This window comes from Esox lucius, chromosome 12 (assembly GCF_011004845.1).
Source record: "Esox lucius isolate fEsoLuc1 chromosome 12, fEsoLuc1.pri, whole genome shotgun sequence".
NCBI classification, from domain to species: Eukaryota; Metazoa; Chordata; class Actinopteri; order Esociformes; family Esocidae; genus Esox; species Esox lucius.
In genome coordinates this window covers 25,693,972-25,707,204 of record NC_047580.1, presented here as the reverse complement: position 1 = coordinate 25,707,204, position 13,233 = coordinate 25,693,972, and the positions used below count along the sequence as shown (strand labels likewise).

The 13,233-nt window shown below is 42.1% G+C and overlaps 1 protein-coding gene across 1 annotated transcript; it reads left to right on the top strand.

Annotated features, from left to right (window-relative positions):
* Window positions 1-3,619: 3,619 nt before the first annotated feature.
* Window positions 3,620-12,833, top strand: tamalin (trafficking regulator and scaffold protein tamalin). The gene is made up of 8 exons (XM_010890572.3): window positions 3,620-3,991; window positions 5,681-5,733; window positions 6,987-7,041; window positions 8,740-8,842; window positions 10,156-10,249; window positions 11,139-11,205; window positions 11,703-11,769; window positions 11,877-12,833. The coding sequence occupies exons 1-8, from the start codon at window positions 3,788-3,790 to the stop codon at window positions 12,407-12,409; spliced, it is 1,176 nt and encodes a 391-aa protein (XP_010888874.1). The 5' UTR covers window positions 3,620-3,787; the 3' UTR covers window positions 12,410-12,833.
* Window positions 12,834-13,233: the final 400 nt, after the last annotated feature.

Genomic DNA, 13,233 nt, shown 5'->3' with positions numbered 1-13,233 from the left:
GAAGGCAACATCTGTAGCGCAATTGTTAGAAAATGGAAGAAGTTCAAGATGACGGTCAATCTCCCTTGGTCTGGGGCTCCATGCAAGATCTCACCTCATGGGGCATCAATGATCATGAGGAAGGTGAGGGATCAGCCCCAAACTACACGGCAGGACCTGATCAATGACCTGAAGAAAAACCATTAGTAACACACTACGCCGTCATGGATTAAAATCCTGCAGTGCACGCAAAGTCCCCCTGCTCAAGCCGGCGCATGTCCAGGCCTGTCTGAAGTTTGCCAATGACCATCTGGATGATCCAGAGGAGGAATGGGAGAAGGTCATGTGCTCTGATTAGAGCAAAAAGCTCTATTTTTGTCTCAACTCCACTCGCCGTGTTTGGAAGAAGAAGAAGGATGAGTACAACCCCAAAAAGACCATCCCAACCGTGAAGCATGGAGGTGGAAACATCTTTCTTTGGGGATGCTTTTCTGCAAAGGGGACAGGACGACTGCACCATATTGGGGGGAGGATGGATGGGGCCATGTATCGCGAGATCTTGTATCCATGTATCGTGAGAGCATTGAAGATGGGTCGTGGCTGGGTCTTCCAGCATGACAACGACCCAAAACACACAGCCAGGGCAACTAAGGAGTGGCTCCGTAAGAAGCATCTCAAGGTCCTGGAGTGGCCTAGCCAGTCTCCAGACCTGAACGCAATAGAAAATCTTTGGAGGGAGCTGAAAGTCTGTATTGCCCAGCGACAGTCCCGAAACCTGAAGGATCTGGAGAAGGTCTGTATGGAGGAGTGGGCCAAAATCCCTGCTGCAGTGTGTGCAAACCTGGTCAAGAACTACAGGAAACGTATGATCTCTTTAATTGCAAATGAAGGTTTCTGTACCAAATATTAAGTTCTGCTTTTATGTCATGCAATAAAATGCTAATTAATTACTTAAAAATCATACAATGTGATTTTCTGGATTTTTGTTTTAGATTCCGTCACTCACAGTTGAAGAGTACCTATGATAAGAATTAGACTTCTACATGCTTTGTAAATGGGAAAACCTGCAAAATCGGCAGTGTATCAAAATACTTGCTCTTCCCACTGTAGGTTGTTATTATTAAGTGAATTGTTTCAGTTATAAAGCCTGGCATGAGCAACTGTAGTGCTCAGGGGCCTGATTGGCATCATGTATATATTTTTTAAGTTAACATTATTTAACAGATGTAATTCCACACTGAAGACCTTAACTGAGTTGAAGGTTTACTACAGACTTCAAGCCAAAGTACTTTTGCTCATGTTTGGTGGGTGTTGATAGGTGTGGAATCCCTGAAGAGAGCCATCCGAGAGTTATGTTTATTACAGAAATCCATTTGTGAGGGAGGATGTACTTTGAAATCTTTTGAAGAATAATTTATTATTCTTTCCATGTGCTGTAAGGTTTTTATTTTTCATTTTTCCCCCTCAAAGATTTCAGTTTGTTTTTCAATTGATTTATTCACATTATAGGTCACATTAAAAGTGGAAAAAGTTCTGACATTATTTCTCTTTGTCTCATTCTTTTACATCACAAAAACCTGCCATTTTAACAGGGGTGTGTAGACCTTTTATATCCACGGTATGTACAAGTGGAGTGTATAGATGTGTTGTTAATGCTAATGCATTACATATGGCAATAAAAAATTTGCAATGGATGCAAGTAAAGGGCAGAACATTTATTAAGTATAATGTATGCAAAAGTGGGATAAATAGTTGTGCAGGTACAATTGAAGGAGTAGGGTAGCATGTATTAATGTAGGGTCGTAAAATGTGTTGAAATCCAAGAAATCAACATTAAATTGGCAGACGATTTTTCTCTTTCGACAAAATAGGAGTGAACAGTTCAGAGTTTACAAAGTTAGGGTTGCTACAATGCTGATTAAATGATAATATCAATCAAGAAATTTGCCACCTTGAAAATGTTGTAGGTCCTCACAAATTGTTGGACTATGGAGGGTGGGGTTAAGGGCTATTTCTGGAGCATATATGGGTACAATGGTAAGTTCTTTGCTCTGTAACTCATGCATTGAGCAAAAATGTAATAGCTGTCAAATGCTCGATTTCTCTGTAGTGTCCTCAAAATCCACTGGATGACATGGTCAGGGTTCCCTTCTAGAGAAGAGAGAGAAGCAGAGAAGAGAGGATGTAAGGAATCAAGAATATGGTAATGATATTATGAAAAAAATTGTTTTATTCTACGGAAGTGATTAAAATAGCTATAAATGAAAACAAAAAATCCTCTTTACACCACTAGATGTCATCAGTCCTTTAGATCAGTGGTTAATACATCTTATTCCCCCTGCTCAGGTGCCCTTCATCTTCACAAAAACGTCTGAGGGCAAACTGAGGACATTTCTGGAAACCGTTTTACTCGGGGACTGTCCACCAAATCTACAACTAATAGTCAAATTTCCAGTGAATGTGTTCCATAAGTATTTGGACATTCGCACGTTTTGTTTTGGCCATGTAATCCAACACCTTGGACTTGAAATGTAATGAAACGATGGCTTAAAAGGGCCACACAAAAGTGGCCTTCATTTCAGATTGGCAAAAAAAAGTATGTGACAACACATCAATGTCGTCTAAAGTTTGTGAGAAGGCATATGAGAGATTCCGACGCCAAGCGTTGGAGGATTCTATGGTCTGATAGCTTCCACGCTAAGCACTATGTTTTGGCAGAAGCCTAACAGCACATCATCTTCAGAATACTATCCGTACCATGAACCATGGTGATAGCATTATGCTACGAGGATGCTTATCTGCACCAAGAACAGGAAAGCTTGTGAAAATAAAGGGCAAAATGGTTGCAGCAAAGTACAGAGAGATCCTGGAAGAAAACTTGCTGATGTCTGCAAGAGACCTGGGACTTGGGAGAAGATTCATTTTGAAACAGAACAATGGCACCAAACATGAAGCCAAAGCCACACTGAAGTGTCTTAAAAACAAAAAGCTCAATGTCCTGAGTGGCGAAGTCAAAGCCCGAACCTCAATCCAATTGAGAACATGTGGAAAAAGTTGAAAATTGCTGTTCACAAAAGGTCTCCATCCAATTTGAAATTTGCTGGAGAATAAGCAATTTTGCAAAGAAGAATGGCCTATAATTGCTGTGTCCAGGTATCCAAAGCTGGTGGAGAGTTTTCTAAATAGACTCACGGATGTAATTGCTGCCAAAGGTACCTTTACCAAATATTGACTAAAGGGGGTGAATACTTGCGCAATCAATTATTTTCTGTTTGGTAGTATTAATTTATTTACAATTTCACTTACTTTTCACTTGGCAAAAAAGTTAAAATTAAATCAGTGGCAAAAAAGTCCTAATTAAATCTGTCTAGATCAATCAAAATCTGGAAAGGTCAAACACCTGGTTTGAATACATTTGAGAGCCAGTGTATATGACTGATCCAGATAGCCAGAACATCTCAAGGTTTTTGTCAAAACCAAGTGCTCAGTCAATCACCGTTTTTTAATAAATTTTTTTTACGTATTTTGTAATCATAAATTTTTCGCACACAAGTTTCTTTTTCCTTTTTTTGCGTTAAATCACACCCATGCTGCTGCCGAGAACGCGCATGAAACACTGTGCTTGTTGTGATGTATGAAGTAAGGCTCCACCCTCTGGTGAAATTCCGTTTTTTCAGGGAGACCCCTGCTTGGACAGACAGAAGCATCAGGTCCACTTACTTGCAACGAGCGTGAGCGATATTGTGGACATATCACGCGGAAATTTAGATTTATCTTTGTTACTTCCCTCGAGCGGAGCTCATATAATATGAAGAATATGACGCTACGAAGGCTTAAAAAAGTTAACTCCAGTGATCCTGCTGTTGGACTTTCGAGTCAAGACGATATTTATTTTCCGTCTTCAAAGTCAGAGAGTTCTAAAACTATGGATTTACCAACCAATTCCTCGGAGGTGTATAATTACAAGACTTTGGCTTACTCCGGCGGAACGTTGCCTAGAAACTTTAGAAAGGTATGCATTTTCATTACCGCTGACAGAACTTCATATGGATATTCTTTAGCTTGTTTGTAACATTAACATCCACGTACCTACTTTACTAACAAACACTTAACGCGCATCCTCCCTTTTAGGCAAATAAGACCGCTCACTTGCCCGTAGATACCAGCGTGGTTATACTGTACGCTCAATATTTGAACTTGGGATTTGTGTGTAAAGTTTCTTGCACACGCACTGAGCACATGTTGATGTATGTCGATCCTTAATCAATGGATACATCTGACAGTATTAATTGAATTTGAGGAATATTTTTTTGACACTGTCCATTACCCATATGGGCGGCATCTTGTTTCTACACACCCTATTTGATAAAAGTCTTATTAACTTGGACACCCACACACTGAATAAGAAATACTGTACCTTTTGTCACATTCTATAATACCCTCATACGCAGGTCCACCAGGACATGATTCGGTCTCCTTCTTGATTAAATGCAATCCAAATGTTTCATAATCCTAGCAACAGCAGCGCTTTGGGACCAAATTAATGTGCCATCAAATTAGTATTTCTAAGCATGCAAACAACCTTGAATGTACTTGAGCAGAACATGGGTTCCTGGGGAAGAGTGGTGTCTACTCGTGAATTACTGTGGCCCAGTTCCATCATGAACGAGGATTTACTTCGGTGTTGATTGGCAAACACACACAGCTTTCCTCATATGTTTGGAAAGTTGTGTGTGTGTGTGTATACCAACAGAGTTGGTTGTCTGTAGTGCTACTGTACTACGAGTACAGCCAGAGTTATGTGGAGGTCTCCTTCCTACATCTTCTACCATCAGTTGGAGCCTAGGGCAATAACAAGCCATTGTGCAAGGGACTCTGCTCTGCTGCCACCGTCCCCCCATGGGTCTCTTTCTCTGGGAATTTGGGAATAAATGAAGTCATTGAGAGGGCCTGGGACAATTCAGAGAGTGTTGGAAAATAAAGAAAGCAACATTTACTACCCAAAGAGGCAGCATCACACAGTGCCCATTCATGGGGGTAACACTTAAGATCATTGAGGTGGAACAGAGGTGAATTCATTGTCGCTTAAGCTAAATACAGTAAGTGATGTAGTGTTAGATACACTAGGTAAAGTGGAGGCTGGGTGAGTCTCCTGAAGGCCTTGTTTGACTTGGGTTTTCCCTGAATGCAGGGGTTGTGGCAAGAGGCCCACTGCTCCAGTGAATACCCACGCCTTGTTCGTCTACATGCTAATTATATCCTGAAATAGGAGGATGTTTTAGATGGATATCAGAAAAGAAATGGAGATGCACCGTTTGCTTTGAGCCACAACAGGAGCATCACAAGTCTGTTGCTTCAGAGTGTGAATTGAATATGGCTGTCCAGGTTCTTTTCTTTGACGTAAATCATATGCCTGGACATTTGGTAAACAGAGGAGACAGACTCGCTTTTCTAGTTTTTTTTGTAATGGTTTCCTAGTTGTGTTTTGACTCGGTAGCTTAACAACACAAACACTCCTTAGGAAGCCTTGGTGGACAAGAACGTAAGTCAATGACAATTTAAGAATTTTAGTTGTGTACCTGGCATACAGTACGTACATTAAAGGGAAATCCCCGGAGTGCACAGTGGTGTTTCATTTTTAACCCGCAAACTCCTGTTGTTGGTTGTAAAAGCTAACGTCTTTCATGTTTGGTCTTCACAGAGTGGCGGGCTGCAGAAGTGGAAGCCCCTGGCTCAAACACCAGAGCCGCAGAGGTAAGTCAAGCAGCTTTCCCCCTACATCATTTACCGGATACATCTGCCTTTCTGTTGCTTGTTTTCTCTGAATATGGTTGAATGAAGCCGAGCAGACCCAATCGGCCTCACTAAACACTTTCATTCACAGCAGACCCAAATTATGCTTGTTGACGCATTTTTGTGGGCTGCTTTCAGAGCAATTTTAATATTTTAGATGCCTATGAGTTTTTACTATTTCCAGATTTGCTGTAGGTGCAACTTCTCTAGACCCCTCTTTCTGACATCTAAAATGTTGAAGCTCCTGTGCAAACTGTGCTCCTGTATTCGCTGCCTCTGCTCTACTTGGATGCTCAGAGAACCAGCTATTCTTGCCATTGGTTCTAATTTCTTAGTTGAATCAAAACGGAACCAGTGTTAGCACTGGCAACATTTAGCTTTTTGCCTGGAACTGAAATCAAGGTATTGCTAAAGCTAACAACATTTGCTCTGTAAATTCTTATACTGGCCGTGCGTTGAATAACAATGTGGGCTAAACACTGCCCCATCCCTATGGAACGGTTGGAGTTCACCGGTAAAACGGGAATAATTCTCCTTTACAACTGACAGTCGGAAAGGGCAGGCGACCGCAAGAATGTGTGTGTTACAAACATGTGAGCAGAACATGAGTTGGGTCTGTGGAGAGACTGGGGATCCAGGGAGGCAAGGTGTTTGCAGGTCCACACTTCACTTTCCAATGTATTTAGCTTTTGATTGTACTCTATTATGATGTTAAGTGGACAATGCAGGCCACTTCCCAGTTAGACCTTTGGACACAATGTTTGTTATGATGTGAAAAGTTTTAGAAGACTGCTTGTCACACTTGTCATGTAGTTTAGAGTAGTAGGCTTAAATGTAAAAGCAAAATGTACTGGGGGGTTTTCAGCGTAAGCTAGCTATTTCAGATCGTTGGTAATGGCATTTTTAATCACTTTTAGATTTTATAGTAAATGTAATTAAACCAACGGTTTCACTGGTTGGATTTTGCTTCAAACTATTGCAATGTCCTTTGTGCAATCTGACTAGCCATGCTTTTCATGTGGAGAAAACCATTTCAGACCCGTAAAGTGTTAAAAGGAGAAATGATGGATGAGCACTGTGGCTATTTCATGATATCATTTTTTATGAGAAGGATGGTGATGTCAGCAGTCACAATTTCCTTAGACCATAACATTATATATCAAGTCATTGAAAACTGACAAAAAAAATAATTGTCATTTCTAATATTGTTTAAGGAAAGTGGTTGTCCTGGAGAAAAAGGATGAGGAGACATTTGGCTTTGAAATACAGGTAAGCGGTTCGTTGGTTGGTTGTATTATGCCTATAACATTTCTCCTTCAAACCATGTGGATGATTTCAAGGTGTAAATCCCATAATATTTAGAGTAGAAAGTGTGCATGTGTTAAAAGGGTCAAAGGTAATCAGCATTTTCATCAGGAGGTTTTAAGAAATGTATTCTTGAACCTGGTACTTAATATAAGGCTCTGATGTGTCCAGTCCCATGACTTGAGATGAGAAGGTGTTTTTGTAGTTGTTTTCTCTCTGGTTTATTATCAAAGCAACATGTTTTTGAAAAAAACTTTTCACATGCTGCTGCATGTTGTGTCAGGCTGGATATACCAATCCCTTTAGGACACTGTACACAGTCAGAATTCTACAGATCTTCACCTCAAATGTCCCTCCTCTCTGTCCCCCAGCCCTACTTCACAATACACCACTTGTTGTCAGCCTAATCTCTCCAGCCAATCTAAGAGCTGTGAAAATTAATATTACTATAGTATTGCTTTAGTTTCCCACCAGGCTGTTTTTGTTTATTAATAGTCCACATAATGGTTGAATTTAGTATCTGAATACAGTGCCTCCTTTCCTGCCTGGCCCTGTTGTTTGGGAAGTGAGGTTGGCGACAGCAGAAATGGATCGCGATAGGATCCTGTGCTTTTTCATATCGCTGGACACAGGCAGAAACCAGTTTCCCTTTCCTTTAGCTTGAAGTCCAAAGATGATAGTGTCTTTATCCACTGTGTATAAGCATAGTTTGATTGGGATTTGCATCTCTAGGATAATTTGCATGTAATGTTTCGGTGGGAGTCGTCAAGTTCAGGGGAGGAAGCTCTGTGTTCAGAGATATGAAGTCCCCTATCAGTCCTGTGGAAAAGAAAAATAATCCTCTGGTTTCATACAGATGAGCACCAAATGTGGTGAATTACCTGTAGTGATTCACTTGACGAACCCACTCATGGGGAAGTCTGGCTGCGGGTTTTTATCTGATTTTGGCTCGAAGAGAAACTGAATCAATCTGAGGAAGATTGTCATGAGGACAATGACTGTTCTCAGTGGTGGAAAAGTTTGCAACAGTTTTGGTTTACCTTTCTCTCGACAGTGTGAGGACCCAGAATATGTTTTAGTATCACTTAGCTAAAGAAGTGACCGCTTGACAGTAGCTGCATTATATTTTTGACTAACAACACAAGGGACATTTTTGTTTGCATATAAACTGATTTCATTCCTCTTCCTTCTGCCTTGATGTTTGAAGTTATTGTTTTTGGTGCTTCGTTCTCAGCCAGTGTTATCTTATCTGCTGTCAGTCATGCCTTCACATGCAGACTACAATTTCAGGAGCTCATAGATTAATTAGACAAATGTAAAAAAAATCCTTACAAAAATTGCAGTACTTGCACAATTGGGCTTCACTGTACCACAAATGTCTACATTGTTTTAAATGTCTTTCTGTATGTCATGTAGGAAAGACTGTAGCTTAGTTATAGGTTTCATAGATGAAAGGAACATATGTGACAGGAAATTAATGATAAGTGATGCAAATGTTTCGTGTGTGTGTATATATATTAGCAGAAATTAGCAGAAATATTTATATATTTATTTATTATATAGAATTGTTTATTGGAACACATTTTACTATAGGAATACATTTCTTTGAATGAAAAAAATGTCTAAAATGTTTTTAATTGAAGCTCTCTTTTCCCCTCCCAGACATATGGGTTGCACCACCAGGACCAAAACTCTGTGGAGATGTGCACATTTGTGTGCAAGGTCCATGACGACAGCCCTGCCCAACAAGCCGGACTTAAAATTGGTAAGGGGAACTGGAAAATGTCTTATTTTAATCTATATACTCATACACAGAGGAGTACTAAAAGAGATAGAAGGGTGCTGTACTTTCTTGATAATCTAGCCTGAGGATAGTTGTCCCTAAATAAACTGCAAAAAAATCCTGTTTAGGAAAGTACAAATATTACACAGTGCCTAATAATTTTCCAGTCAATATACACTATAGGTAGAGATTATTTCATCCATCGCCATATGGAACACATTTCATGTGTCTGTTCTTGCCTTTCCTGATGGTTTGTTGGGACCAAGGAATTTTCTACAAACCTAAACAGATTTGGCCTTTAGGTTTTGTGTTAGGGACAGTTTTGGCCACTAGCATTTTAAACTCTGACTCTTTTCCTGACCGAAGGTCTATGTTAGTTCCCCTAACCGAAGGACTATGTAAGTTCCCCTAACTGAACTTGATAGGTCTTCTATCATTATTTCTCTCAATTTCAAAATGACTTGTACTTAGTGTGTACATTTTGAGATGACTTGGTAAAACAACCACACAACTCGGTAGTAGTAGTTGTAATTAGGTTTCTAATCATGTTATGAATATGTATCGTACGTGTATAAGAACAGGGGAACTAAATTTAGATGTTGTCTTCACACATTTCATTTCTCTAAACCTATACCACAGTCACCACGTCTGTTCATTTCAGAGTGCTAGAGGAATGGCCCCGTCCCCCCCTACACGTCATGCCTCAATGTGTCAGTTTCACTTCCTACATTCTCAAAATGCCTTGCTTATTGTTCCCTCTCTGTGTCTCTCTGACAACGTCAGTGACTTCATTTCACTAAAAAGGAAAGGCTGTGGTGTGGCCCTCAAGGGAAATTAGCTTTTTGTTTTTGCCCCAATAATTGAAACTCGAATCAGGCCCAAGGCAGACTCTTCTACCCATCTGAAACAAAAAGAAAACAAACATAATGTAATAAATCATAGTTTGACAATAACAGATACCAAAATGCTTGCAGGCAGTCTAGCAACCATGCGTGAGCCAAGGCACGTGCTATGGCCATGGAACCAGCTTTTAGCCTAGACCCTATGTCTGCACCACACATGGGCCGCTCCAGACACCAGGAAGGGTGGCTTTTGAAACAGCTAATCCTAAGGATCCCAATAAAGTCCTAAATCCCAAGAACCCGCCGACCAACTGCTTTGTGATTGCTCCTTAAGCCGCAGACACTGGTAGGATCAAACTAGTCTTGGCAGACCCCAGCCGTGGTTAAAAACCAGTCCGGAATTAACTGTGCCTGTTGGCGTTTTGTTAACATGCGTGTTGTTTGTGTGCCCAGGGGACACCATCGCTTGTGTGAACGAAGCCACCGTGGATGGATTTCGACACAAGGACATTGTTCAGCTAATCAGGGCCTCTGGAAACTCCATCAGGTAAGCAGATCACATCTCACTGGGACAGGTCTACAAGGATTGAGGACTGGTGACAGAACTTGTTTGCTCCACTTTTTGTGTTGACTGTAGTCAGACTGGTCTATAAAGATGGTCCCTTGTAGCTTAGCTGGTCATATAATGGTATCTATTGCCTGAGAATGTCTCAGTCTGTTAATCTCCTCTGATGTAAATCTTCTCTGATACAGGAGACATAGGTTTTTTCTGTAGTAACCTTTAAATTGTTACAATATAATCACTGTGCTATGTTCTGTAAACCGTTTGTTCTGACACACCAACTTTGGCTACAAGCAAGTCGTTACCCGTTTTTTAGTAAGCAGAATTAACATCCTTGTTGTTATATTGTAACCACACATTCACTCTTTGTCTGCTTGTAAAAGATGAAAGGCCCATTAGAATCGCGCCCTATTTATAAACTCTGAGAGCAACTGCATAAGCAGTGAAATTAACCACATGAAAGGTTTTCAGCATGCCTCTAGTCTCACTATAGACTTCGTCAAATTATTGTCGCCTCTAGTAAACATAAGTCTACTGAACTATCAAGTGAGAGAGTTTGTATCAGCCCAATAAAAACAGCAACAACCCCCCCTCACCCCACCCAGACGTGTAACAGTTGGCACAGTTGAGTGGGTGCTTTGAAACGTGATACATTCTGAAGCCCCCCCCCCCCCCCATACACACACACACACACACACACACACTTGTAAAATGTTGCGCCTGGACTAGCATGTAGGGGTCTATATAAGAGCCCTTTTCATTTCATAGGTGCTTCTGAAGTCCCTCTAATTGAGGTATGCTGTGTATTCTGTTTTGTGGCTCTGTAGCCTTCCTGTGTCTGAATTAATAACATCACTCACTGTCTTTCCTAAAGGCTGGAAACTGTATACAGTGACAACATTCGAAAAGCAGAACTGGAGGCCAGGCTTCAGTATCTGAAGGTGAGTCACGCTCTCCCCCTCTGTCGCGAACGTGTGGTTCTGCTTGCTTCTACGGGCCACATTGTCTCCCGCCACGGGGGGTGAGACAATGATCATAGACCTTAACCTGACGGCATTGAATGATCTGGGGCCAGTCTGTTATATCACTGAGATGATGCCGTCTTGAGAATCCAGGCCAGCTAGAAAATGCATGTCTTCCCGTGTGCTACATTTAGACTTGCTATCCCCACCTGTTTCCCCCTGGTCCTGCACCTGTCTCATGACGAGAGGCTGCAATGCTGTGAGCACAGTGAATGGGACTAGATGCATAGTTCCATTCTTACATTACACTTAGCTGGTGAAAAGGCAGTTTTTACTGGGTGAAGGGAACTGGCTTTTCTCAAGACAGCAGCAGCTGCTCTCCTCAAGCTCCGCCATCAGGCCCACAGGCTGAAATCTAAGCACATGTCATTTCTTTTTTGGCACCTTTCTAATTTGGATTAATTTTCTGTCGCCAGCAAACCCTACATGAGAAATGGGATGAATACAGATCTTTGATGGTGCAGGAGCAGAGGCTAGTTCACGGTGAGTCATGTGTTAAGGCCCATGTGATCCCCGCAAAATCCTCTAAACTCACTTTGCTCGGCCAGTTATGTGAGTTGTAACCAACCCCCGTCCCCGTCACCCCTCAGGTATTGTGATGAGCGACGCCGCCATCTATGAGTCCCTGGAGTCTGCTGGGGTGTACGGTAGTCTGGGCGCCCCCAGCCCGGCCGCGATGCGCGCCCTCCACTGCACCGGGAGCACCAGTAGCAGTGCTAGCCACCTGAGTGTCGCCACGGATGACGAGCCCTTGTACCAGACTTGCCTGCCCCGGGACCACCAGGACCTCCTCAGTGCGAACGGTGACCTCGCCAGAACCACCGGCGGCTCAGAGAAAGGGCAACGGGAAGAGGAGAGGCCCCCGCAGGGTAAGCAGCGGCTGATCCGCCCCGCCAGTGAGCTGTTCACCTCGGCCAAGACCCACCTGACCCGCAGTGCCAGCACGCGTAGCTACCTGCGTGGCTCCAACAACAACCCTCCGGTGGCGCCCGTGCAGAAGGCTCAGTCGGGGGGGTTCAGCTCGCTACAGAGGAAACCCAAACCGAAGAGCTTCCGCCGGCGCCTCCTCAAGTTCATCCCCGGATTGAACCGGCCGATGGAGGAGGAGGAGAGCAAGCTATGAGAGCAAAGACTGAACGCCCAGAGACTCTTTCTGACCCAAAGACTTAACGTTGGATCTGACTCTTAACCAAAGATTTGAAATTGTGCCAAAGAGAGTGAAACCAAATGCACAATCCGTCCTTTTTCTATGTTTAGATAACTAGTCATGTGGCCCAGTGGAGCCCGTGGTTCTTTTGGATCTAAAGCACACTCCAGGTTTAGGAGACACCTGTCCTGTATATATAATGTACCTTATTTCTGGATTTCATAAGTTATTTATTTATTTTTTTGTAAGTTTGGATTGAGGGATGTTTGTTCTGTTTATTTTTTGACAGTTACAAACAAATATCCCATCGCATTCAGCTTTTTGTAAGAGACATATTTGTTACTGTTTTTGTACTGTTCCCGTGTTGTCTTGGTAAACCTAAAATAAATAAGTGACGTTTGATGAGCCTTGCTTGTTTTTAATCTAGCATGTGAAAATGAAAACGCTTCCTGGAGTAAATATTGACTGTCTACTTCACATCTGTTCAAAGAAGTTGCCATTAACCCGACATCTCAACACACAAACCACCTGTTTTATCAATTTCAACCAGGAAGGAATTCAATACACGACAGCATGTTTCACAGCTCAACAGTGGTAGTGCAACAGTGTCTGATAACGTGATGCTCGTCATAGCTATCCCTTGCATGTGCTTTCACAACCTTGTGGTACCTCAGTAAATGTTACGGTCTTAATGATGGGGATGGGGTTGTGGTAGACATTCCTCTGAATCGAATGCATGCTTGTCAGTATCAGAGGTTGTTGTATTTGGTCTGACACCGTTAGTTGTCGGGAGAATGCCA

Coding starts and splice junctions, on each gene's coding strand:
- tamalin (XM_010890572.3), top strand. CDS start 3,788: ATGAAGAATATGACGCTACGAAGGCTTAAAAAAGTTAACTCCAGTGAT. Junction 3,992..5,680: donor TGCCTAGAAACTTTAGAAAG/GTATGCATTTTC, acceptor TGGTCTTCACAG/AGTGGCGGGCTGCAGAAGTG. Junction 8,843..10,155: donor ACAAGCCGGACTTAAAATTG/GTAAGGGGAACT, acceptor TTGTGTGCCCAG/GGGACACCATCGCTTGTGTG.